The 26,909-nt window shown below is 44.2% G+C and overlaps 1 protein-coding gene across 2 annotated transcripts in view; it reads left to right on the top strand.

Annotated features, from left to right (window-relative positions):
• CERT1 (ceramide transporter 1) overlaps positions 1-26,909 on the top strand; it is a 2,527,843-nt gene that overhangs the window by 1,327,074 nt on the left and 1,173,860 nt on the right. For both annotated transcript variants that reach the window (XM_044063956.1, XM_044063957.1), the window contains exons 9-10: positions 20,421-20,507; positions 20,658-20,750. In XM_044063956.1, coding sequence (XP_043919891.1) covers positions 20,421-20,507; positions 20,658-20,750 — 180 coding nt within the window. The remainder of the gene's footprint in view (positions 1-20,420; positions 20,508-20,657; positions 20,751-26,909) is intronic.

The raw sequence follows: 26,909 nt of genomic DNA, 5'->3' as shown, positions 1-26,909 counted from the left end.
TTCTACTGTTTTATCTTGTTTCATCTCACGATGTTATATAAGCAGGGTGTGCATGTGTGCATGTATGCGGACAAACTAGATCTGGGGGACTGGTAGTGGTGCATCCTGGGATATGGTAAGCTCAGCCAGTAAGAGACTTCGCTCTTTGGCATAAGCGTGCCGAGTCGGAGCCGAGGGATCGGCTCCGAACCCATCATTCAGAATGTAGGCGAGATGGATCCCAAACATCTGAAGTTATGGTGAGTACATAACTAAAAGTTTCATCAGCTAGACGTTCATAGACAACTGCGTTTTTATTTGCATCGGACCAAGGAGTTTAGGAAATCAGATCGACTATTCATTTCCTTTTCTGAATCCAGATTGGGCTTACCAGTTTCTAAAGTGACACTATCTAATTGGACTTCCAGTTGCATAGCCTTTGTCTACAGTTCAGAGGCAGACCGTTACCCTTCAAGATCAAGGCTCATTCTACCAGGTCTCTGTCTACCTCTGCAGCCTTTCAAGCGAGGGTCCCACTTGATAATATTTGTGCAGCAGCTACATGGGCTACCCCTCACACTTTTATTACACCTTACAAATTGGATTTAGCTTCCAGGGGTAGAGCATCCTTTGGCTCCACTGTGCTCTGGAGTATTTTCAAAAATAATGCATTAGGGGCGCTGTCCCATATGTAAAAATAAAGGTGAGATTGGACTACACAATATAAAGAAGTTATGTACTCACCATAACGTTCCATGTTGGTAGACCATCTCACCCTTCATTTTTACCAACCTACCCTCCTGCCCCCGTCCTTGATGAATCTGGAGATATTAATATTGTGGTTATCTTTGGTTGGAGACCCTTTAGTATTGGTTTGTCTGTTATGGTTATTTCGTCTAGTGAGCAGCAAACAAAATCTGGGGTTTGTACTGGTGCACTATGGGATACCTGCTTAGCCACGAGCCAACCAGAAGTCTTTGAGCTTATAAATTGACCGAGTCGGATCCAAGGATCGGCTCCAAACACCATACGTAAAAAATGAAGGGTGAGATGGACTACCAACATGGAACGTTATTGTGAGTACATAACTTCTTTTTTTTCCAGATCTTCTAATGTGTATAATGTCCAGTGGACAATTCAGATTTGCTATAATTTTTCTGGTATTGTCCATCAATTCATGTTTGTTTTTAGCAATCTTAAATTACGAGTGGGCATGGCTGTAAGCTGTCTTACTGCTTAGATGTCTGCAAAAAAAAAATAAAGGTAACTGAATGTTCTTTGTGTTTCACTGTTGCGGTCATCACATTTGGGTTATCCTTGCCAGGGTAGCCCTCAGCCGGCCTGAATACCAGAAGCTTAGTATTTCTGCGTCAGTTGCTGTCTCTTCAGGACTGACGTCAGCTCATCAGTAGTATAAAGTAAGGCAGCCAACGCCATTACATCAGTCTTTCTTGCCATGGAGCCTGAAGCAGCAGCAGTTCCCAGAAGTGCCGGTCAGCCGCTACCCGAGCTTCATCTACCAAATTGAAGCTGAAGTATTCTAAAGCTAAGTACCCCGTTGTAGATCCTTTTTTCTTGCACTAACCGATGTCAGAAAAAGTTAACAATTGTCTCGCCTGTGGAAAACAAATACCACACCGAGACTTTCATTCTTACTGGGTCACTTGTTTAAGCCCAGACCACGATGTCCCATGCTGTCGCTTATGTGCTTTATTCAATGCCATAACCATCTGTTGTCGGGCCCTTATTGTAGCTATATATTTTCGCTTACAGTCCTCAAACTCAGATATGGCTTCGGTAAGCCATCCGACAGCAGATCTTCCGAAAAAATGTAAAGATAAAGACAGAGACAGACCGCACAGGTCCAAACCTACCGACGATGCTCCCATTAAGCTAGTCGTTAGTTCTCTGGTCCTCAGTGAGGTGCTTTTTCAGCTCCTGATGCTCGCTTCTGTGGATTCACAGGCCGCTACTGAGACCCTTTCGGAGTCCAGTATGCCGCAAAACTCTTCGACTAAGGATACTACGGTCATCTCATCCTTGGATGGGTCCAGAGCTGCTGAGCAGGCACAGGCTTCCGAGTAAGTCCTTCACACTACCGGTTCTCGACATAAATCATCTTCTTTCGCAACTACCATTCTTTCGAAAACTACATAGTTTCTTAGGCCCAGGGTACGAATCACATCCAAGAAACCGACGACCCAATCTCAGGCACCTGCTTTCATGCCTAGGTCTCAAATGCCTAAAATGGCAGAGAACTCATCAAACAAAAAATGTCTTCCTTTCCTGCTTGTGCAGAATCTAAAGAGTTAATGCATTTTCCAAGTCAAGTAACTAAACACACCTTGCACTGTGGTTTTGATGCCCCAGAAGCTTCTTGCAGGGCAGCGGTCACCGGATCTGTCATTAGAAGGCATGCATGGCTTAAGGAACAGCCCTTGCCAGACCGTGTCAAATCTAAATTGTTGGATGCCCCCTTGCACAACGACAACTTATTTGGCACTAAGGCAGAAGAAGTCTTAAAAAAAGATGGAAGACAAAGCAAAATCTATGAAGACAGTTAAGTATTTCTTACAGGTCCAGCCACCCAGGTTCAGCAGGCATTGTCCCACCAAGCACTGGTCCTTTCCTGCTCCCACTAAACCAGTTCAGCCCAGACCCCGGGGAACCAGACCTCCCCAGACAGCAGCCACAGGGAATGCAGACATCTATGCAGTGGGCTACCTCCACTTAAAAACCAGGGAGTTCTAAGCCTCCCCCTTTATGGTAAGAGCTCACAATGACTCACCACCCCACCCCCTCCCTCTGCCCACCTTCACTTACCACTAGGAGGAAAACTCTCCTTTCAAGCAAGCACCTGGGCCACCATTACCAACAACCGCTAGATTCTCAACATAGTGTCCCAGGGATACAAATTTTCTTTCCACACCCTTCCAACCCCAAAAGAGTTCCTATATCTACCTCCAAGCCAGTGGGCAGAGGCGCAAACGCAAGTCATTTCCCTGCTCTCTGTGAGGGCAGTTGAGCGCGTTCCTGCAGAACAGAAAGGCCAAGGTTACTACTCCAGACTTTTTCTGATTCTCAGAAATGAGGGCACTTGACACTACATCCTCGATCTATCCATTCTAAACACCTTTCTGGTGATCCCAAAATTCAAAATGCTCACCCTCCAGCAGCTGCTACCCATTCTCTCCAAGGATGCTTGGTTAGCCACCCTAGATCTAAAAGAGGCCTGCCTCCACATTCCTATAAGGAATCATGCAGGAAATATCTCCATTTTGGGGCAGAATCTTGGCACTTTCAGTTCTCTGCACTTCCCTTTGGCTTATCTTCTGCTCCCAGAGTTTTCACAAAATGTCTGGCTTCGACCATTGCCTTTTGCAGACAAAGGAGTATCCAGATTTACCCATACTTAGACAACTGCCTTATTCAGGCAGGCAACCAGGAAAAGCTGCTCTGCACCTGGCCTTTGTAAAGTCCCTACTACCTTCCCAAGGGTACACAATCAACAAAAAGAAATCCAAACAGGTGCCCACCCAAACAATTATGTTCCTGGGAGCAAGCCCGGACACAGCATCCCAGGTGGCATTCCTTACACCAGAAAAGCAAATTTTCCTGACGGCCTACTTCTCTCATGTAGCCACCAGACCCCAGCTATCTGCAAGGAAAATCCTGCAAGCTCTGGGGTTCATGGCATCTTGCATACTACTCATTCAATATGCCAGACTGCATATGTGGAAACTTCAGTGGTACCTAAAAAGTCTTTGGTGTCAACACACTCAAGACCTGGAGACTTAAACCTATAATTCCTTGCCTCAAAAAAGTTTTTCTTTGGTGGGCAACAGCATGCTCCTACAACAAGGGACTACCTTTCTCACCACCACCCCCTCCGCCCAGACCCTCACCACAGACACATCAAACTATGCCTGGGGTGCACACCTGGATGTCAGGTGCATATAGGGCTAATGGAGCCCACAGCAAATCCCTCTGCACATCGCCCAAAAAGAGATGATGGCTGTCCAGCATGCTTTGATAGCTTACAAGCCCCTTCTCTCCCCAGGGGCTCTCCTGATCAAAACAGACAACCACTGTGATGTGGTATATCAACAAGCAAGGAGGGACTCAATCCTACCTTGTATGCAGCCTGGCCATGACCCTTTGGCACACAGCCTCTGCCATGCAACTCCACTTCCTACCAGGTTCTCTCAACTCTCTGGCAGACCTATTAAGCAGAAATCTTCTGGACCTTCATAAGTGACAGCTCAACAAAAGAACTTTCACTATAGTAACTCCGAAATGGGGCACCCTGAAGGTCTACCTCTTTGCCTCCCACACCAGCCATCAGCTTAGCAAATTCTGCACTAGGGGACATCACTGCATGGCTTGAAAAGTGGATGCTCTGTCTTTTCCCTGGGTCAATCTGTTGGTCACTCTATGCCTTTCCTCCACTACCTCTCATCCCCAGGGTACTGCTCAAAATAAAGGAGGAAAAACCAAGGATGATTCTTATAGCTCCAGACTGGCTTCGCCAGCACTGGTACCCCTTGCTGCGCAGCCTGTCGCCACTGCCACCATGACATCTTTCTCAGATATCAAATCTCCTGACACAGAGGGAAGGGGAATTCATGCATCCCCAATTGCAGACACTTAATTTGGCAGCTTGGCTTATTCCCTAACCCCTAATCAATCTGCCAGCCTCAGTAAACCGGTTCTAGATGTTATATGTGAAGCCAGACGCCCTAGCACTAGAAAGTCTTATGCTGACAAATGGAAAAGTTTCTGCACCTGAATTCAGACTAAGGGAGCCAGCACAACACAGCCCTCCCTGTCATCCTGGATTACTTAGCTGACCTGCTACACAGTAGCCTCTATTTCTCTTCTATTAAAATTCATGCCTTTGCTATCTCTGCTCATTTTCTCACTGAGCAGCCCCTTTTTCTCACATGCTTTGATCAAAGAGTTCCTAAGAGGGGCTAGCAACTTGAGGCCACCTAGAAGTGCACTAACCCCAGCTTGGGACCTTAACTTTGTGTTGGAAAAGCTCAACCTGCCCCCTTTCGAACCAACTTCCTCTGCAGAGCTAAATTTTCTCTCCTGGAAGACAGCTTTACTTCTGGCCATCACTTCAGCCAGAAGAGTCTCCGAGCTACAAGCACTCTTGGCTGTGGAACCCTTCATCATCTTCCATGCTGACACGGTATCCCTCAGGGCTAACCCATCCTTCATGCCCAAGGTGATGTCCGGTGTGGCTCTCAACCAATCCATTCATCTGCCCATCTTTTCCTAATCCCCAGAACAAGGGGGAAAGGATCCTGCACTCTCAAGATAAGATGTGCACAGACAGCTCAGATTCTGTCTAGACAGGACTAAATCCTTCAGAAAGTCTGATCAGTTGCTGGTTAGCTTTGCTACAGGGGCGGAAGGCAAAACCATCTCCAAACAAACCATTTTTAAATGGATAACACACTGCATCCATTTCTGCTACAAACAACATGGAAAGCCTCCCCCCAAGGGTGTCAGGACTCACTCCACCAGAGCAGCTTTCCTCAGAGGAGTCCGCACCAGGGACATCCTGGAGGCTGCCACCTGGGCATCTGTTCACACTTTTACAGACATTGCCACCTGCCTGTCTTCTCCAAATTCAGGGCAGGGTTTGCCTCTGCAGTCTTGCAGGGCATGATAGCCAGCCCATAGATGTTCTTCTTGTTTCACTGTTGCAGTCATTACATTTGGGTTATCTGCTTGCAGGTAGCCCTCAGTCGGCCTGATTAACAACGTCTTGGGTCCTGCATTGGTTGCTGTCTCTTCTTCAATGACGTCAGGTCGTCAGGGGTATAAAACATGCAGCCGACGCCATTACATCGGTCTTTTTTTGCTGCGTGGTGCCCAAGGCAAAAGCATTTCACAAGTGCCAGTCGGCCGACTCCTGAAATTTTCGCTTTCGAGTTTCAGAACCGAAGTCAGCAACTAAAGCTAAGTACTCCATTGGTGAAACTTTTTCTTGCTCCTTACCGATGTCAGTAAAAGTTAATAATTGCATTACTTGTGGAAAGCAAATACCTCTTAAAGATTTTCATTCATACTGTATTCCTTGCCTGGGCCCTGACCATGGTGTACCTTGCTGTCGGTTTTGTGTTTTATTTAATTAGCGCACTATCCGTCGTCTGTATATTTTCACCTCTAAATATTTCTGTTCTCAGTTTAATTATCCAGAAATGTCGGTTAGCCATCTGACTACCGGGATTCTGAAAAAATGCAAAGGTCAAGACAGAGACAGGCCGCCAAGGTCCATAACTGCTGACGGCGCTTCTCCTAAGCCAGTTGTCAGTTTGCCGGTACTCAGTGAGGCGCTTTCGCAGCCCCTGATACCTGCTACTTCTGATTCGCAGGCCTCTACTGAGACCCATTCGGAGTCCAGTATGCCGCAAGATGCTTCAAGTATGGAACCCGCGGTTGTCTCTACCTTGGATGGGTCCGGAGCCACTGTGCAGGCACTGGCTTCTGAGGGTGTATTCAGGCCTACGGACTTGCATATTAAACCGACGCCTCCTTCTTTAATTAGGCCTAAATCTCAATCCATGCCTAAGAAAAATGACGCCCAGGACACATGCTCAGGCCTCTATGCCTAAAAAACAAATGATTAGAATGGCTGAAGATCTAATAATTCTAATCAGGGGTAGCCAACCCCCCCTCCCTTCTAAGAGGCCTAGGACTGAAGTTGATTATGAATCTTCTGATCAGGATTCTGTTTTTTTCTGATTCTTCTGATGATCTGGATTTGCCCTCATCTACTTATGAAGATTCTGATGCGGAGGACTCCATTCCCTCTGCTTCCTCTCCTGAGAATTTTTCTTTTGGGTAAACCTTAAATACTCTAAGGGAGCATTTCCACTGGGAAAGCCAGGATTTTTCTGATTCAAAAAAGAGGCTTAGGGATTTCCTTCTCCTACCTCAGCATAGGCCTTTAGCTATTCCTCCTGTACTAGACATTGTTGATGTTTTTTCGGAATCTAGTTTGGCCCCTGATTCCCTGCCTCCTTCTCCCAGAAAACCTGACAGATACTACAGGGTCCCTGAGTCCCACAATTTCCTTTTTAAAAATCCTATTGCAAATCCAGAGACTATTTCACAGGGACCCAAGGGCATTAAGGCTTCAACTGCTAAAATCCTACCCCTTCTGATAAAGACTCCAGAGCACTGGGTAGATGGGGTAAGAAGGTTGGTAAGAAGGTTTACACTTCTGCTACTTTAGCCATTAGGGCTTTAAACTGCCAGTTTCATATGTTAACGTTTTAGCAACATGTTATTGGACTGCTTAAACAGAAAATTATGTTGATTCCTGACTGTGTGGAAAATAAAGAATTACAGGATTTAATGCATTCTGCTGAACAAGTTGGAAAACATACTTTGCAATGTGGTTTTTATTATTTATTTATTTATTTACATTTGTTGACCAGAAATGTCAGACAGGACGCAGACCCATTTTCAGCGGAGGCCCGGGGAGAAAAGCTCCACAAATTAAAATATTACAGACATAGTTACAGATGAAGAATCCTAGCAATTAAAATATTACAAACATAGTTACAGATGAAGAACATAATACATTCAGTAGATAACTAGCATCTGTTCTATCCACGAAGTCATAGCAGATATTAACAATTGTTACAATAAGAAGTTACTGCCATATAATAAGTAGATAGGCATGGAAGTATCAGAGCTTGCTGTAATCAAAGGTAGTTTGTGGGGTGGAAAAGATGTAGAGGGTGGATGGAGTGGGAGAAGTTAGCGGGGAGAGTTACAAGGATGGGAGGTTGGCATAATGGTTAAGGTGTTTACCTTGCAGACACAAGGTGCAGGGTTTGATTCTCACATGGAATAGTTGGCTAGGCTTAAAATGGCCCACAAAGGCAATTAGCCTATTAATAATCTATGAACCTATGAACAAGGGCATAGCCAGCATGTTTTTAGGTGCGCTTTAAGTAAAGCTTTGAAGTGGGTGCATGATGGGTAGAGAGGTTATTGTGGGGGGGGGTTCCATCATTTGGCTATAGCGCTGGAGAATAGTGCTTCTCCAGCAGTGTTATTGGCTCTAGTAACCTGTAATTGATTTTTGTTGCTGGATCGTAGTGGTCTGGTGGTGAGATAGGGTTGGAGTAGATACTTGAGGGATATGACCTTTAGAGGATGGTTAACCAGTTTGTGGGCGAGTGCGAGTTGATACCATTGAAGGAGGTGAGGGAGTTCTAGCCAGCCCAGTTCAGTAAATGAGAGACAGTGGTGACTGGTAGGATGCCCCGGTGGCGAATTTGCCGATTTTGTTGTAGCAGGTCTCGAGTTTATTTAGATTGCATTGCCTTAGGTTGCTAATATATTAGAGAGGCATTAAGTAGGGTGGAGATACGATGCAAATTTGCAACTGAAATCCTAGCTGCTTTGGTGAGGAGTTGCTTATTTCTGTATAAGGCTCCTAGTTTTTGGTGGACTTTATTTATGGTCATAGATATGTGAATGAAAATCTGAGATTGTTGTCTATTTCGACTCCTAGCAATTTGGTGTGATCTGTTGGGTGTATAGTGGTGTTGTCTTTTGCTGTGATGTTAGTCAGAGTTGTTTACAATATGCTTGGTGGGTTTGAAGATGAGGAGTTTAGTTTTGTTTGGGTTGAGTATTAACTGGGCATCGGATAGCCAAGTTTCAACAGAGGAAAAGGCATCCTGTGTGACATTTTGCAGTTCGGGTAGGGACTGGGCTGAGCAGATGATGGTTGAGTCATCTGCATATTGTATGAGTGTGCCATGTTTGGTGGCAGAGGCTAGATTATTGGTGAAAATAGAGAAAAGTAGGGGTCCAAGGATGGATCCTTGGGGACCAGCAATAGAGACAGGTAGTTGGGAAAATGTCATTTTGCCATACAACAGATTGCTGGCGGTCAGACAGGTACATTTGAAACCAGTTGGTGACTGACTGAGAAAAGGATAGGTTATTGAGTACAGAGAAGAGGTGTTTGTGTGGGACCATGTCAAATGCTTTAGATAGGTCTAGGAAAGTAGCAGAGGAGAGATGGCCATTGTTTTTTTTATGATGAAGGATAGTGTTAGTAAAAGAGAGTAAGGCACTTGTGGTGCTATGGTTTGGTCGGAAACCATGTTGAGTATTAGAAAGGAGATCGTTAGTAAGGAGGTAGTCTGATGAGATTTGAGAGTGAATGCATCTCTCTACTATTTTTGGAGAGTGGAGATAGAATCAATATGAGGTGGTAGTTGGTTAGTTCTGTGGAGGAGCCGCCTTTGTGAAGGAGAATGATGTGTGATATTTTCCATAGTGTAGGGATCTAGCATTCTGACAGAGATCGGTTAATCAAGATGGATACTGGGTAGGCTAGGGCATCATTTGCACTTTGTAGGAATTCACTTGGGAGGTTGTCTACTGCTAATTTTGTGGGTTTAAGTTTAGTTAAGAGTTTTCATATGTTGGAGGTAGGAATGGGAGTAAATGAGAAGAGTGTGGGGAGATTACTGGGTGAAGGTGTGGAGTGTAGGGGAGGGGGGTTGTGTTGTCTAGCTAGTGATAGTACGGTTAGTGTGAAGTGTTTGTTGAATGAGGTAGCAATATTTTCTGAGGAGTGAGGAATGTTAAATGTAGGGGTATTGATTTTACCTTGGTGGAGGATGGAGTTTATGGAGGTCCATAATTGTTTGGGGTTGTGTTGGGAGGAGTTGAGGGCAGACTGGTAGTATTGGATTTTGTCCTCCTTTATTAGCTTTTTGACTCTATTGCATAGTTCTAGGAATTTCTGTCTAGCTGAGCGGGTTTTGCACCAGTGTTCCCAGGCTTTCTCTCGATTTTTCATTTCTGACCTAGTGGATGTTCATTGTGTTACCCTGCTGCAGTCATCACACTTGGGTTATCCTGCCGTCAGGTGGTCCCGCAGTCGGCCTGAATTCCAAAGTCTTGGTCTAGCTTCGGTTGCTATCGCTTCTTCCCTGATGTCAGTGCGCCAGGGGTATATAGAAGGCATCCAACGCCATTTTCTTCAGTCTTTCTTGCCGCGCAGTGCCTGAAGTAGTTCGCTAATGCCGGTCGGCTGACACCTGAGATTTTCTAATCGAGTTTCAGTCCGAAGTCTTCAATAAAGGTAAGTACCCCATTGCGGAACCTTTTCTTGCCTCAGTCCAATGTCAGAAAAAGTTAACAATTGCATTTCTTGCGGGAAGCAAATACCTCATAAGGACTTCCATTCTTATTGTATTTTTTGCCTAGGCCCAGACCACAACGTCACAGGTTGTCGGTTTTGTGCTAGGTTTAATAAACGAACTATCAAATGCCGTTTTGACTTCTCACGACATTACTTTGGTAAGAAATTTAATTATATCATGCCGTCGGAGCAGCCGACGACCGGCATTCATAAAAAAATGCAAGGATAAGGACAGGCAGCCTAGGAACAAGCCAGACTCCGAGGCCTCTGCTGGGCCTGTCGCCAATACTCCGGTTTTCAGTGAGGCGCCTACGCAGCCCCTGACGACCGCAGAATTGGAACCCCAGACAGCTTCGGATCCTCAAGCGGATTGTACTAGGCCATCGCAGCCATCTTCATTAGGCCCTTCCGACACCGGAGGAGAAGGAGATCTCGGTGCAGTAGAAACACCTTCGGTTGCAGAAGGTGTCTTCAGACTGACTACACTCACCATTAAATCTTATGCCAAGCTTAAAACACCATTAAAACCTAAAATGACTGTACATCAGTCTCCAGTTTAAGGCCCCATGCCTAAGAAACAGATGCTTAGGATGGCTGAAGATTTGATTACCCTCATCAGGGGTTCACATCCACCTCCAGATAAAAGACCAAGACAAGAGGAGGATTTTTCTTCCTCTGACCAGGTTTCAATTTCCTCAGACTCTTCTGAGGAACAGGATTACGCTTTTCCCCCTTATGAAGACTCTGATGCTGAAGACTCTATTCCCTCAGCATCTCCCCCTGAAGACTACTCCTTTGGGGAAATTTTATATACCATGAGGGAACATTTCCACTGGGAAGGGCAGGACTACTCTGATTCTAAGAAAAGGCTCAGAGAGTTCCTTTTACTACCCCAGCACAGACCACTTGCTATCCCTCCAGTTTTAGACATTGTGGATGATGTTTACTTGGAGTCTAGTCTAAATCCAGACTCTCTACCTCCTGCTCCAGCCAAACCAGACAGATACTACAGAGTACTTGACTCACACAAATTCCTTCATAAAAGCCCTGTGGCTGACCCAGAAACAATTTCCCAGGGTCCCAAAGGAGCTAAAGCTTCTCTGGCTGAAAATCCTGTGCCCTCTGAAAGGGATTCCAGAGCCCTAGATAGATGGGGAAAGAAGATGTACACCTCAGCTACTCTGGCTATGAGAGCATTATATTGTCAGTTTCACATGCTGAAATATCAGCAATTCCTAATGTCTCAATTAAAACAAAAAATGAGCACACATTTTGAACAGTCTGAATTCAAGGAAATGCAGGATCTGTTGCATGCAGCTGAGCAGGTGGACAAAACATACTTTACAATGTGGATTTGATTCATTGGAAGCTTCCTGTAGAGCAGCTGTTACTGGGTCTGTCATACGTAGACATGCTTGGTTAAAAGAACAAACCCTACCTGATCATGTTAAAACAAAATTATTGGATGCACCTTTACAGCAGGATGTATTATTTGGTGTCAAAGCAGAAGAGGTTTTAAAGAAAATGGAGGGTAAGGCAAAGTCTATGCAGACGGTCAAGGATTTTTTACAGGTACAACCCCCTCGTTTCAGCAGGAATTGGCCAACAAAAAAATGGTCCTTTCCAACTTCTGACAGATCACAGAGGGGCAAATACAGATGCCCAAGGGGCAGGGGTCAGTCACAAGGCCCTTACAAACCTCGGCAATGGGGTACTGCTACCCAAAAAGGAGGAAATGTCAGGCCCCAAGCTAGCAGAAGACAAACACAATGACTCAACCCTCAAACTACCAAGCAAATCTCTCTTGGCAGCTCCCTTGGGAGGAAAGTTAGCACTTTTTGCAGACAAGCTGGTACATCATCACAAAAGACAAATGGGTCCTAAACATTGTCTCACAAGGATACAGATTCCACTTTCATGCATTGCCAAGGATAAAAGGAATGCCAAACCTGCCACCAAATCAATGGGCAGAGGTACAAAAACAAATTACAGCTCTCATGGCCATGAGAGCCATTCAACAGGTACCTACACAGGAGCAAGGACAAGGATTTTACTCGACTCTTTCTAGTCCCAAGAAAGGACAAAGCATGGAGACCCATTCTGGATCTTTCAACTCTGAACACCTATCTGCAAGTACCAAAATTCAAGATGCTAACACTACAGCAGCTTCTTCCCATGCTGGGCAAGAATGCTTGGCTAGTAACGTTGGACCTCAAGAAGGCATACCTGCATGTCCCTATCAGACAATATTGCAGAAGATACCTCCGCTTCATTGTAGGTTCAGCCCATTATCAATTCTCTGCACTGCCCTTTGGCTTATCTACTGTGCCCAGGGTCTTCACAAAATGCCTGGCACCAGTAATTGCATACTGCATACAAAGAGAAATTCAAATATACCCATACCTGGATGACTGCCCTATTCATGCAGAAAGCAAGGACATTCTTTTAAAGCATCTGGCATTAGTCAAACAACTTCTAAGTTGCCTAGGGTACACAGTAAACGAAAAGAAATCAAAACTAGTGCCCTCACAAAACATAATATTCCTGGGTGGCAGATTGAATACAATGGCCCAGATGGCTTATCTCACGCCAGACAAGCAACAACAGCTGACTCAATACTTCAAAATAATGGCAACAGACCCACCACCCTGCAAGAAAAATTCTGCAGGCCTTGGGATTCATGGCATCTTGCATACTACTAATACCATTTGCAAAACTGCATATGAGGAAATTACAATGGTACCTGAAAAGCGTATGGACTCAGCACAGCCACAGCTTGGAAACAATGATACCACTCATTCCCTGCCTACAACAGGAGTTTCTATGGTGGGCACAGGCATGTCACCTCAACAAGGGTCAGCCTTTCACCTTACTCACAGCCAGGCAAACTATGACAACAGATGCATCGGACTATGCCCGGGGAGCACACATGGCAGGACAGTGCATTCAGGGCAAATGGACTACAGATCAAAGGCATCTGCATATCAATCAAAAAGAAATGCTAGCAGTACAGAATGCCCTAACAGCTTTCAAGGACCTCTTACACCCAGGACAATTAATAATAAAGACTGACGACACCACAGTAATGTGATACATAAACAAGCAAGGGGGCACACATTCCTACCCACTATGCAGGCAAGCAGTGGCCTTGTAGAACACAGCACTGTCTTACCAAGTTCAATTACAAGCACAATTCCTGCCAGGAAAGAAAAACACATTGGCAGACAACCTAAGCAGAAACATCATGGATCCCCACGAGTGGAAACTAGATCCACAAGTATTTGCAATGATAACTCAAAAATGGGGATGCCCAGACATAGGTCTGTTTGCCAACCCCCAAAACTACCAACTTCAAAAATTTTGCACAAGGACATTCCACCAACAAGCTTGGAAAGTGGACGCCCTCTCATTCAGTTGGAAAACATTAACAGTGTATGCCTTTCCTCCACTGCCTCTTCTAGCAAAGGTACTGCTAAAATTCAGATTAGAGAGGCCACAAATGATACTCATTGCACCAGACTGGCCACGCCAGCACTGGCATCCAATTCTAAGGAACATGGCACATGGCCCACCATGGATTTTACCACAAATTCCTCACCTGCTCACCCAGTGAGACAATCAGATTCTACACAGCCAGCTCAAGACTTTAAACCTGGCTGCATGGCAAATTACTTAAATAACCAGCCAACACCCATATCCAAAGCTGTTATGGATGTCATTGTGGAGGCCAGGAGGCCCAGCACCAGGAAAGCCTATTCAGACAAATGGAAAAGATTTTGCGCCTGGAATGCTAAAGGCCAAAATCCCCTTGATCCAAACATTCCTCAGATTCTGCAATATTTAACTGAGATGTTGCACAAAGGACTTTCCTTTTCATCTATTAAGATCCACGCCTCAGCAATTTCAGCTCATTACAACACGGATCCTCCTTTATTTTCACATCCACTCCTACGACAGTACCTCAGAGGGGCTAAGAACATAAGACTGTCCAGGAGAGCACCAACGCTTACTTGGGATCTCAACTTTGTTCTGGAAAAGCTTACACTGCCGCCCTTTGAACCAGCTTTTTCTGCTGATTTAAAATTTCTTTCATGGAAGACTGCCCTGCTACTAGCAATAATTTCAGCTAGAAGAGTCTCAGAGCTACAGGCACTAATGGCAGTGGAGCCTTTCCTTATTTTTCATCAAGACAGAGTCTCTCTACGAACTAACCCTTCCTTTATGCCAAACGTGGTATCCCGTGTAGCCCTAAACCAAACCATTCATTTGCCCACCTTTTTCCCAAATCCCCAGAACAAAGGAGAAAGACTCCTGCACTCTTTGGACATTCACAGGCAATTGCGTTACTACTTGGATAAAACTAAGGCTTTCAGAAAATCTGACCAGCTCTTTGTAGCCTATGCTGCAGGATCACAAGGAAAAGCCATCTCAAAACAGACCATTTCAAAATGGATAGGACATTGCATAAGTTTTTGCTACATGCCTCATAGGAAACCGGTACCTGCTAACATTGGGTCCCACTCCACCAGGGCTACAGCTACATCAGCAGCCTTTCTCAGGGGGTACCAACCAAGGATATTCTGGAAGCTGCAACTTGGAGTTCAGTGCACACCTTCACCAAACACTATCACTTACCTCTATATTCTAAGACTAGAGCTGGTTTTGCCACTGCAGTTTTACAGGGCCTTCTAGCTCCTTCTAACCCTGTTTAACTCCACCACCCATCCTTAGCTTTGGGATTCAACCCAAGTGTGATGACTGCAGCAGGGTAACACGATGAGCATAGTACAGTTTTGTACCTACCATAAATGTAGATGTTCGAGTGTTCACCATGCTGCAGTCCATGTTACCCTCCCTCCATCCCCTCTGAACTAGCTGGACTTATCTATACCTTTTTATCCTATACAACCTCTGTGGTGTATTTGCTTGTGCCTGAAGGTATTGTTTTATTTTTATATGTACATTTTTATATAGCAATAAATATATTGCTTACCTATTGGGGGCACCTGACATCTGGGGCAAGAAAAACTGAAGAAAATGACATTGGATGCCTCCTATATACCCCTGGCGCACTGACGTCAGGGAAGAAGCGATAGCAACCGACGCCGGACCAAGACTTTGGAATTCGGGCCTACTGCGGGACCGCCTGACGGCAGGATAACCCAAGTGTGATGACTGCAGCAGGGCATACACTCGAACATCTACATTTATGGTAGGTACAAAACTGTACTTTCCTCTTCCTCGAGCCTCTTCTCCTGGACTATCCTTGGATTCTGGACCCAGTTCCATATCTGTTGACCCACATGTCAGGTTCGCTACATCTCTCAGTCCACACCCTCAAGTTGACAGCATGGCTGCTCCAGTTCCATCCCTAGTCAGGCTTCACAATGTATCTTCCTCAGTGTCACATATTCTGATGACTGCTGCAGGGTGAACTCTCGAACATCTACATTTATGGTAGGTATAAAACTGTACTTTTTCTCTAGCCATGGGGAGGGTTGGGCTTTGGTTCTGGTAAGTCTTATGGGGGCATGCCTCTTGCAGGGCTGCTGTTACTGGGTCTGTGCTCAGAAGGCATGCTTGGCTTAAGGAGCAATCTTTGCCTGATCATGTTAAAGCTAAATTGTTGGATGCTCCTTTAAATCAGGACCGCCTGTTTGGCAACAAGGCTGAGGAAATTCTTAAAAAGATGGAAGATGAAGCTAAATCTAAAGATTTTTTACAAGTTCAGCCTCCTAGATTTAGTAGGCACTGGCCCTCTAAGAATTGGTCCTTTCCAGCCCCTTCCAGGTCTTTTAAAGCCAAACCCAGACATAGCAAAAATCCCAGGTTTCAGTCCCAGGGGACACACAGAACTAAGCAGTGGGGGGCCTCCACTTCCAAATCTGGGAATAATAAGACTTCCCCTATGGTAAACTGTCTCAGTGACTTCCTTTTAAAATTTCTAAGCACTTATCAACTGACTTCCCCTTTGGGGGGAAAGATTGCTCTTCATGCAAAGAATTGGGAACTCATTATCCAGGACAAATGGGTTTTAAATATAGTGTCCCAGGGATACAGATTTCACTTCCACACGATGCCAGCACCAAGCGGGTGGCCGGACTTACCCCCCAAATCAGTGAGCAGAGGCCCAAAAACAAGTACTTTCTCTCTTAAGCATGGGGGCTATTCAGCTGGTAGCAGAAGAGGAAAAGGGACAAGGTTTCTACTCGAGATTTTTCCTGGTACCCAGAAAAGACAATTCATGATGTCCTATCCTGGACCTTTCTACTCAACACCTTTTTGGAGATTCCAAAATTCAAGATGCTGACTCCACCAATTACTTCCTATGCTAGGCAAAGATGCCCGATTGGCAACACTAGATTTAAAAGAAGCATACCTGCACATCCAAATCAAGGAATCTTGCAGAAGATACCTACGCTTCAAAGCAGGCTACACGCACTATCAGTTCTCTGCACTGCCCTTTGACATATCTACTGCGCCCAGGATATGCACAAAGTGCCTAGCTCCAGTTATTGCATTTTGCAGGCAAAGAAATATTCAAATATACCCATACCTGGATGATTGTCTAATTCGGGCAGAAAGCCAGGACATACTTTTGAATCATCTGGCCTTTGTACAAAGGGTTCTAACTTGCCTGGGGTACACCATAAACAAAAAGAAATCACACCTGGTATCCTGTCAACAAATTATATTCCTGGAAGCAAGCTTGAATACAACTTCCCAGATGGCCTAACTCGCACCAGAGAAACAAATTCATTTGACAACCTACTTCAAACAAGTGGCCATAAAAACCCTGCTATCTGCAAGACAAATACTGCAAGCCTTGGGGTTCATAGCCTCCTGCATTCTTCTAATTCCATGTGCAAGACTGCATATGAGGAAACTACAGTGGCATCTTAAAAGCCTATGGTGTCAACATTCTCAAGACCTAGAAACAATGATTCCCATCATACCTTGCCTACGCCTAGAGTTCCTTTGGTGGGCAGAGGCCTGCCACCAAAACAAAGGGAGTACCTTTCACACCACCCCCTGCCACCCAAACCCTAACAACAGATGCATCAGACCATGCATGGGTGTTTTCACCTGGCAGGGAAGTGCATTCAGGGCAAATGAAACCTAAGTCAAATGCACCTGCATATCTATCAAAAAGAAATGTTAGCTGTACAGAATGCTCTGACAACCTTCAAGGACCACATTCCTCCAGGACAACTAATTGTAAAGACTGACAACACCACTGTTGTGTGGTACATAAACAAGCAGGGGGGGTACACATTCTTACCCCCTCTGCAGACTAGCCATGGCATTGTGGAACACAGCCTTGAGCTACCAAGTGCACCTACAAGCTCAATTCCTGCCAGGAAAATTAAATACACTGGCAGATGGACTAAGCAGAAACCTCATGGACTCTCACGAGTGGAAACTGAAACCAAGGATTTTCAACATGTTGACAAGCAAATGGGGGAGCCCAGATATAGACCTGTTTGCCTCTCCCCAGAACTACCAGTTGGACACATTTTGCACAAGGACTGCCCACAAACAAGCCTGGAAAGTGGATGCTGTGTCTTTCAGCTGGAAAAACCTATCAGTCTATGCCTTCCCCCCTATATCTCTTCTCTCCAAAGTACTACTAAAAATCAAACAGGACAAACCAAGGATGATTTTGATTGCTCCAGACTGGCCGCGCCAACACTGGTATCCCCCCCTGCGCAGTGTGTCACGATTATCTCCATGGCACCTTCCTCAGACTCTTTCCTTGTTGTCTCAGCAGGAGAACCAGATTCTGCACTCTCCGCTTCTAACACTGAACCTTGCAGCCTGGCTCATTACTTAATCTCTCCTTTACCATCCCTCAGCAAACCTGTGATGGATATCATTTTAGAGGCAAGGAGGCCTAGTACTATAAAATCTTATGCTGAAAAATGGAAGAGATTCTGTGCCTGGAACCAATCTCAAGGGATGAGCACAGCAGTGCCCAATTTACCTCAGATTTTACAATACTAAACTGAGATGCTTCACAAGGGCCTGTTTTTTCCTCCATTAAAATCCACGCCTCAGCCATTTCAGCTCATTATAACACAGAACCTCCCCACGTCTCTCATCCACTGCTCAAGCAGTTCCTCAGAGGGGCCAAAAATTTGAGACCACCCAGGAGAGCTCCAACCCCATCCTGGGGCCTTAACTTTGTCTTGGAGAAACTCACTCTACCTCCTTTCAAGCCAGCTGCTACTGCATACTTAACATTTCTTTCTTGGAAAACAGCTTTCCTTTTAGCAATCACTTCAGCTAGAAGGGTATCTGAATTACAGGCCCTTATGGCAGTGGAGCCTTTCATCATCTTTCATGCGGACAGGGTGTCCCTCATAACCAATCCATCCTTCATGCCCAAGGTGGTATCCAGTGTGGCTCTTAATCAGTCCATTCATTTGCCAACCTTCTTTCCCAATCCACAGAATAAAGGGGAGTGGATACTGCATTCCTTAGATGTGCACAGACAACTTAGATTCCACTTGGAAAGGCTAAACCTCAAAGGAAATCTGAACTGCTGGTGGCATTTGCTGCAGGGGCAGAGGGGAAGGCTATTTCAAAGCAAACCATTTCTAAATGGATAAGCCATTGTATTCATTTCTGCTATAAGCACCATGGAAAACCTATCCCCCAGGGGATCAGACCTCACTCTACCAGGGCTGCATCTACCTCTACAGCCTTTCTCAGCGGTGTCGTTACCAGGGACATCCTAGAAGCTACTACCTGGAGTTCTGTACATACTTTCACCAAACATTGTCGTTTGCCAATTTCCTCTAAATCTAGAGCTGGCTTTGCCACTGCATTCTTGCAGGGCCTTATAGCTGGCCCTAATGCTATCTAAAATTTTCCTCCCAATCTTAGCTTTGGGAATCTAACCAAATGTAATGACTGCAACAGTGAAACATGAAGAACATAGTACAGTTGTGTGCACTTACCGGAAATGTAGATGTTCGAGTGTATTCACTTTTGCAGTCCTGGTTACCCTCCCTCCAGCCCCCTGACTTCTTTTGGCTATACCTCTACTTTCCTTTACTATGCTTAAAAGCCTTTTTGGTGTATTTGCTTTTTTGTTGGAGGTATATCTTCGTACTTTTATATTTAATTGCTTCCCATTAGGGGGGTACCTGACATCTGGGGCAAGAAAAACTGATGTAATGGTATCGGCTGCATGTTTTATACCCCTGACGATCTGATGTCATGGAAGAAGTGACAGTAACTGACGCAGGACCCAAGACTTTGTTAATCAGGCCGACTGAGGGCTACCTGCAAGCAGATAACCCAAATGTAATGACTGCAACAGTGAATACACTTGAAAATCTACATTTATGGTAAGTGTACACAACTGTACTTTTCCTTGACTGCCTCCACCCATTTTCTCAGCTTTGGGAATCGACCTAAATGTGATGACTGCAGCAGTGAAACACGAAGATCATAGTACAGTTGTGTATACTTACCGTAAATATAGATGTTCGAGTGTATTCACTGTTGCAATCCTGGTTTCCCTCCTTCCATCCCCCTTTTTTTCTTCTCTTTCCTTACAAGGGACATATTGGTATTTACTTTCTACTGGTGGGGTTCTTCCACCAGAACCTGCGTCCTACGTGGTGGCTTCTGACAGGTTAGGGCAAGAAAAACTGATGTAATGGTGTTGGCTGCCTTACTTTATACTACTGACGACCTGAGATCAGTCCTGAAGCGACACAAGCAACACAGAAATACTAAGCCTCTGGTATTCGGGCCAGCTGTGAAATGTTGACAAAATACAATTCACTATTAGGAGTGACTGGTACCTGTTTCATGGATAGTGCTGATTATGCACATTCAGAGATGTGAGTATCAACTTACTTCAGGCTTGTGTAATGTTAAAGCTCCCAGTGGAAGAGATGTGTAGTTGACTTGTTAATGTGCTGAATCAGAAGGAGCAGGACTGATGAGCAAGTACTTAGATTCTTAAGTGTGCTGCTGTTCTTATTTTGAGAAGTATCAGATTTCATATTGTTTTTGACAACAGCTCAGAAAGATTTTGAAACATCAGGTTTCATTTTCCAGAAGGTGAGTGGGCATTACTGAGTTTTTCTGTTTAAGTTGTAGGTATTTCATCCAGCCTTGCACTTGAGATGGAGACTGTATCATTTGAAGTGTTGCAAGGTACTTTTCTACTTGCGTCAATGTTTATCTTTTCATATTTCAGTTTTGTGTTCTTAAATTGTTTCAATAGGAAGGTCCTAACAGTCTGATTAATGAAGAGGAATTTTTTGATGCTGTGGAAGCGGCACTTGACAGACAAGATAAAATCGAGGAGCAGGTATTTTTATATTGTTTTTTATTGTAGAAAGATTTGTTTTCTGTTTGTTTTCCTTTAGTTCTCACAGATGTATTACACTGTACTGTTTGTTTTTATTGCTAGGAGTCACACTGCATGTTGCTAACAGTTTATACTTGTTTTCATCTTTAGTCACATACAGAGAAAGTCAGGCTACATCGACAGACGTCAATGCCTTCTGGAGATGCATACTCTGCAGTGGGCACTCACAGATTTGCCAAGAAGGTAAAATTCTTAAAAATGTGCTGCATTGCACTGTTAAAAGAGAGTATGGCACACAGGTTTGCAGTATGTAACATTCAGATCAAAGTCTCTCTTTTTTTTTTTTTTTGTAAATAACTTTACTTGGCTATTGCAGTCTAATGGAGTGGAGTACTAAGGTTGAATATTCACCTTGATTTTAAGCTGCCTTAAATTTGCTCAGAAGTTCTAATGTTATAATGCAAAATTACTTTTATACTTTTCAAAGTAGCTGTTTAATGTATTACGTTGTGAGTCTGTGGTATGCATCTTGAGTGCTGCATGTTTAAGTGGGAGTGGTAATTTCATAACTGTTTAATTATATTTAGCTGAGTACAGAACAAAGGTTTCACTTACATATGCTGGTAAAACCCGTTTATCTGCATACATAGACAAAGTATAAACCCCCTGCTGTCAGTGTAACATCAATATTGATTCTAGTAACCAAACGTTTACCTGTAGTCTTGTACACTGTGTGTGTAGTTTTGCCTTTCCTTACCTAGATACCCACATCTTCATTATCCAGTCTGAGAGACCCAGTGGGTAGTTGTCAGTTTTTTCTTTTCCTTGTGTAGTATTTAGCTAAGTGACTTTCACGGTTGGACACACTATGCCAGCAGAATTTGCAGGAAGTGGTCTTTGAACTGTCTGCTGATCTGCTAAACTGAGTTTCAGATTGTTGCTTTAACTGCTGAGCTGCCCAGTAACTGTAGGGCCTCGTATATTTTTTTGTCTGCTTACATTCATGTACAAATAGCGTTCATCTTGGAAGACCAAGGAAGCTAAGTCTTGGAGGGAGGCATCTTTCCATGCAGCCTTTTTCGTGTGAGGCATCTTTCCATGTAGCCTTTCTCTTGTGGTGCCCTCTGTGGTTTTTCTGCAGAGAACAAAAAACATTACCATTGTTGATTGTTTCAGTTTTACAGCAGTTGTCATTATCTGATTGAACACTGCTGTATTGAATGAACATGATATATGTTAAGCACTTGCTCATTCGTAAAAGAAAAAACTAAGATCTCAACCCTTGTGCTCCCACCACCTGTACATTTGCTCTTAATTCATCCCCTCCCACGATTGGGGCATTACAAGTGCTTTCCACCACAAGATAATGTTCCTCAACATTCTCGTATCTCACTGTTTGGGACAGTGATGGATGTTCTGTTCTTTAGATTGAATCCCTAAAATGAAATACTTCCTTCTGAAACTTCATGTGCATTTGTGTTACTGTTAAAGTTGCATTCTTGGCAGCTATTCCAAGATCATTTTTTTAAATTTTAGAAAGGAGTTAAAGCAGTCCTGGAAATCCAGTGTAGTCACATACTGATTAGCATGAAGCACCACAGTTAGTATGTTGTTCATTGACATAGAGTACATTCTGTGGTTATGTGAAATTTACCTTTGAATTTCAACAGATAGTTATTGAAGCAACAGTACATAGCTCAGGGATGGGTTATGGTGGGATTTGCATTTGACTTCCAGGGTTTGGTCCCATTGATGAAGGCCAAGCAGCCAAATTCTGTAGACGAGAGAGAGTAAATCCCACCATAATCCATACCCATATGCCATGCTGCATTGTTGCAGCTATACCATGGGCTAGGTGGTATAATTTTTATTTTATGCAAATATGTTTATAAAGCTACAAAAGTAATATAAAATGATGTAAAAATTAAATTGTTTATCTTCTCATTCTTAATGTAGCTTTGTTGTCGACTTGAACACCTGTCCAAGCCACGCGTTTGGCTGGTATGATTAGTTAAACAAATCAAAATTTCTGTGGCTAAAAAAGGAATCCTACTGCATGTTGTGAATGTCTGAATAACCAGTTACATGATATGAATATGTTGGTGGGTTTTGTCCTTATGGTTGAACAAGCTACTTTAAAACAGTTATGCTAACATTCTGTAGATTGGGAGTTTCATTGGAAACATTAATGGATGCTCTTCATTTAATGTGATAAGACTGGTTATACTTTATTTTATTCCATTTATATTTTGAGTGGTGTATACATGCTGTAATTTCAATTACACTGGGAAAAGTGACATTTCATTAGTCTCTGGTGAGCTGCTGTCATTCTGTGGTAGCTTCCTCATGTTTGTTTTTTTTTTCTTCTTTTTCTACACTTGTCATGAGCCTTATGAGCAGTAAAGAAATCTTGAAAACAGGTATAAGTAAAATCAGGGTAATTCAGGAATCCAGGTATTTTAACTTGGGAACTGGTGTTAGTGCCTCTTTTACACATCATGGAAAATGCACCAGTTTAATTTATAAAGTAGAACCAATTAGGTGGTGAATATGTGCTTGCTGAACTTGAAATTGTTCTCATAAAGCAAAACTACTCCTTTTGTTGAAATGTCTGTAGTAGCAGAGATTTCAAATGTATGCTTCTTGATCCCCATATTGTCCAAGCAAGCCCTGTAGTGAAAATGTAGTTTGTAGATTGATTTCCATCATTGTGTTGTTTTCAAGTTGGTGGATCTTTTTCCAGTTTATATGAAACTGTTGGAATAAACTTTCCATCTGGACTTGTTCCAGGAAAATTTCTCGCTAGAATGTTTATAGAGCAAAATAAATCACCATCAGGTAACAGCAATGTAGTGACCGGATTAAACAGAGATCGCTCTCATGAAACAAGAGATTTTTTTGAAAAGTGAGCATTCTGATGTTCTTCATCTCACATTGCTGCAGTCCTTACACTTGGGTAGTCCACTGTCCTCGGTCGGCCCGAATATCAAAGTATAAGGCTGACGTCGGTCAAGGCGCATTAGACTGACATCAGGACGTCAGGGTACAAATGCGCATGACCGACGTCATATCCTCAGTCTTTTTTGCCGCATGGTCCGATGCAGAAGCAGCATTGCAAGTGCCGTTCGGCGTTCTGAAATTGTTCGATTTCGGAGTTTCAGACCGAGTCAAAGTTGGCTAAGTACCCCGTTGGGGAATATTTTAGTTTTTTCTTGCCTCAGTGGTTTACCGGATGTCAGAAAAAGTGAATAACTGTATTTCTTGTGGGAAACAGATACCGCATAGAGATTATCATACTTTGTGTATTCCTTGTTTAGGGCCTGAGCACGACGTTGTTGGGTGTCGCTTTTGTGCTAGATTCAATAAGCGCACTATTAAGAGAAGGTTAGATTGTGCCAGGTTAGTCTTCGGGAAGCGGTGCAATTATAATATGCCGTCGGATGCTCCGGAGTCCGCTTCTTCGAAGAAGCGCAAGGATAAGGCAGCTAAGCCCAGGTTAGACGAGTTGTCCGTACCGGACGCCGGTTCTTTAGAGGTGTCGGTGGAGCCGGTGGTTCCACCAGAGGTTTCTCTGGAGTCCCAGGGGGAGACCTTGTTATTGCAGGATGTGGCCTCCCAGGAGGCAGGTCAGGCTGAAGGGGCTTCTCAGGTTACTGTACTCCCCTCCCTTCCTAGGGTGGTTAGGCCTTCTCCTTCTGTTTCCAAGGCTTCTCCCAGAGGCAGGCCAGGTTTAGCTTCAGTTGGTGTCACTCCTAGTTCTTCAGGATCTGTGCCCAAGAAGCATATGCTTAAAATGGCAGAAGATTTGATTACCTTGATTAGGGGTTCTTTGCCCCCTCCTGATAAGAGGCCGAGGGTGGAACCGGAGTTGGGGAGTTTTGAGCAGGCTTCAGATGTTTGAGAGTCTTCGGCTGAAGACTTGCAGGAGTATTCTCCTTATTCTGATTCTGATGTGGATGATTCTACTCCTTCTGCTTCTCCTCCTGAGGATTTTTCTTTTTCAGAGACTCTTCATTCCATGAGGGAGCATTTTAAGTGGGAAGGTCAGGGCTTCTCTGATTCCAGGAAAAGGCTTAGGGAATTTTTGTTTTTACCCCAGCATAGGCCTTTGGCTATACCTCCTGTTCTGGATGTTGTGGAGGATGTGTTTGCAGAGGCTTCTCTTAATCCTGATTCTCTGCCTCCTGCTCCTGTTAAGCCGGATAGGTATTATAGGGTGCCTGAAGCTCATAAGTATCTTTTTAAGAGTCCTAGGGCGGACCCAGAAACTGTTAGTCAGGGGCCTAAGGGTGTTAAAGCTTCTGTTGTTAAAAATCCGGTTCCTCCAGATAAAGAGGCCAGGGCTTTGGATAGATGGGGAAAGAAAGTCTATACTTCTTCCACCCTAGCTATGAGGGCTCTGAATTGCCAGTTTCACATGTTAAAATACCAAAACTATCTACTGTCTCAATTGAAGTCTAAGGTAGATGCTCTGGCGGAAGGTATTGAGTGTAAAGAGTTACAAGATTTGGTACATGTCTCTGAACAAGTGGGTAAGCATTCTTTGCAATGTGGTTTTGATGCTGTACAGGCCTCGTCTAGGGTGGCTGCCACTGGGTCAGTTCTTCGCAGGCACGCCTGGCTAAGGGATCAGAATTTATCTGACCATGTTAAGACAAGGATTTTAGATGCTCCTTTACAATCTGATGTGTTATTTGGTTCTCCTGTTGAGGCAGTCTTAAAGAAAATGGAAGACAAGGCTAAGTCTATGCAGACTGTTAAAGATTTTTTGCAGGTTCAGCCTCCGAAGTTTAGCAGAAATTGGCCTACCAAGCGGTGGACGTATCCTTCTTATGATTCCCAGTCTAGGGGTAGGTCTAGACGTGGTAGGGGCAGAGCTCAGGGCTCTTTCCGGCCTAGAACAGGGAATTCACCTGCACAGTCTTCGGGTGAGGGCAGGGGTCAGTCCTTTCGTAAACAGACCCAATGACCTACCTTTTCAGCTGCCAGAGCCTTCTCGTCTGGCAGCACCTTTGGGAGGAAGGTTGGCACTTTTCAAGGAAAATTGGAGTTTAATTACCCAAGACAGATGGGTATTGGATATCATACACCAAGGTTACAGGTTTTATTTCCATACCTTGCCTCCTTTCAAAGGCATGCCAGACGTTCCTCCTCAGCAAAGAATAGAGGCTCACAAACAGATTTCTCTGCTGCTCCAAATAGGAGCCATACAACCGGTCCCTCTGTCAGAAGTGGGCCTAGGATTTTATTCTCGCCTGTTCCTAGTACCAAAGAAGGGGAACACGTGGAGACCAATTTTGGATTTATCTATCCTCAACACTTATCTGGACATTCCCAAGTTCAAAATGTTGACGTTACAACAGCTTTTACCTCTGCTGGGCAAAGATCACTGGATGGTGACTCTGGATCTCAAGGAGGCTTACCTTCATGTTCCTATCAGGCTAAGTTGCAGGAAGTATCTACGTTTTGGCTGGGACTTCTCATTATCAGTTCTCTGCATTGCCCTTTGGCTTATCTACTGCCCAGAGTGTTCACGAAGGTTCTGGCTCCAGTGATAGCTTTCTTCAGGCTACGAGGAATACAGATCTATCCTTATTTGGACGATTGCCTGATTCTGGCTCAAGGAAAGGACGAACTTCTTCATCATCTACACTATGTGATAGCAGTGCTAAGATGCCTGGGGTATTCTGTGAACGAAATAAAGTCCAGTCTAGTACCCTCTCAGGACATGTGCTTTCTGGGTGTGAGACTGAATACAGCATCCCAGATGGCCTTTTGACCCCGGACAAACAAAAGAATCTTTCTCTTTACTTCCATCAATTGTCTCATCAGTCCAGGCTGACTGCAAGGACAGTCCTTCAAGCCTTGGGGTTCATGGCATCTTGTATTCTGGTGCTTCCCAATGCCAAACTGCATATGAGGAAGCTACAATGGTATCTCAAAATGTATGGACACAGCACTGCCAAGATATGGACACTGTCATTCAGATAATACCTTGCATTCAAAAGGAATTTTTGTGGTGGGCTCAGGAATGTCACCTAAACAAGGGACTCTCTGTGACCCGGCCAGAGGCGAGTCAGATTCTAACGACAGATGCCTCAGACAAAGCTTGGGGAGCTCATCTAAATGGAAAGTGGATACAAGACACGTGGCCTGCCAGACTTCTACATCTACATATCAACCTGAAGGAGATGTTAGCAGTCCAATTTGCATTAATAGCTTTCAAGGATTTACTTCTTCCAGGACAGGTGTTGATTCTAACAGACAACACAACTGTCATGTGGTACATCAACAAGCAAGGGGGAACACATTCTTATCCTCTGTGCAGACAAGCAATGATTTTGTGGGAGACTGCTCTCAGTTTAAAGCTAAATCTACAGGCAAGGTTTCTGCCGGGAGCAC

The sequence above is a fragment of the Protopterus annectens genome, chromosome 2.part2, assembly GCF_019279795.1.
Source record: "Protopterus annectens isolate FY-2018-M chromosome 2.part2, PAN1.0, whole genome shotgun sequence".
NCBI classification, from domain to species: Eukaryota; Metazoa; Chordata; order Ceratodontiformes; family Protopteridae; genus Protopterus; species Protopterus annectens.
The sequence above is the reverse complement of the archived record's forward strand: the minus strand, read 5'-3'. Positions and strand labels throughout refer to the sequence as shown.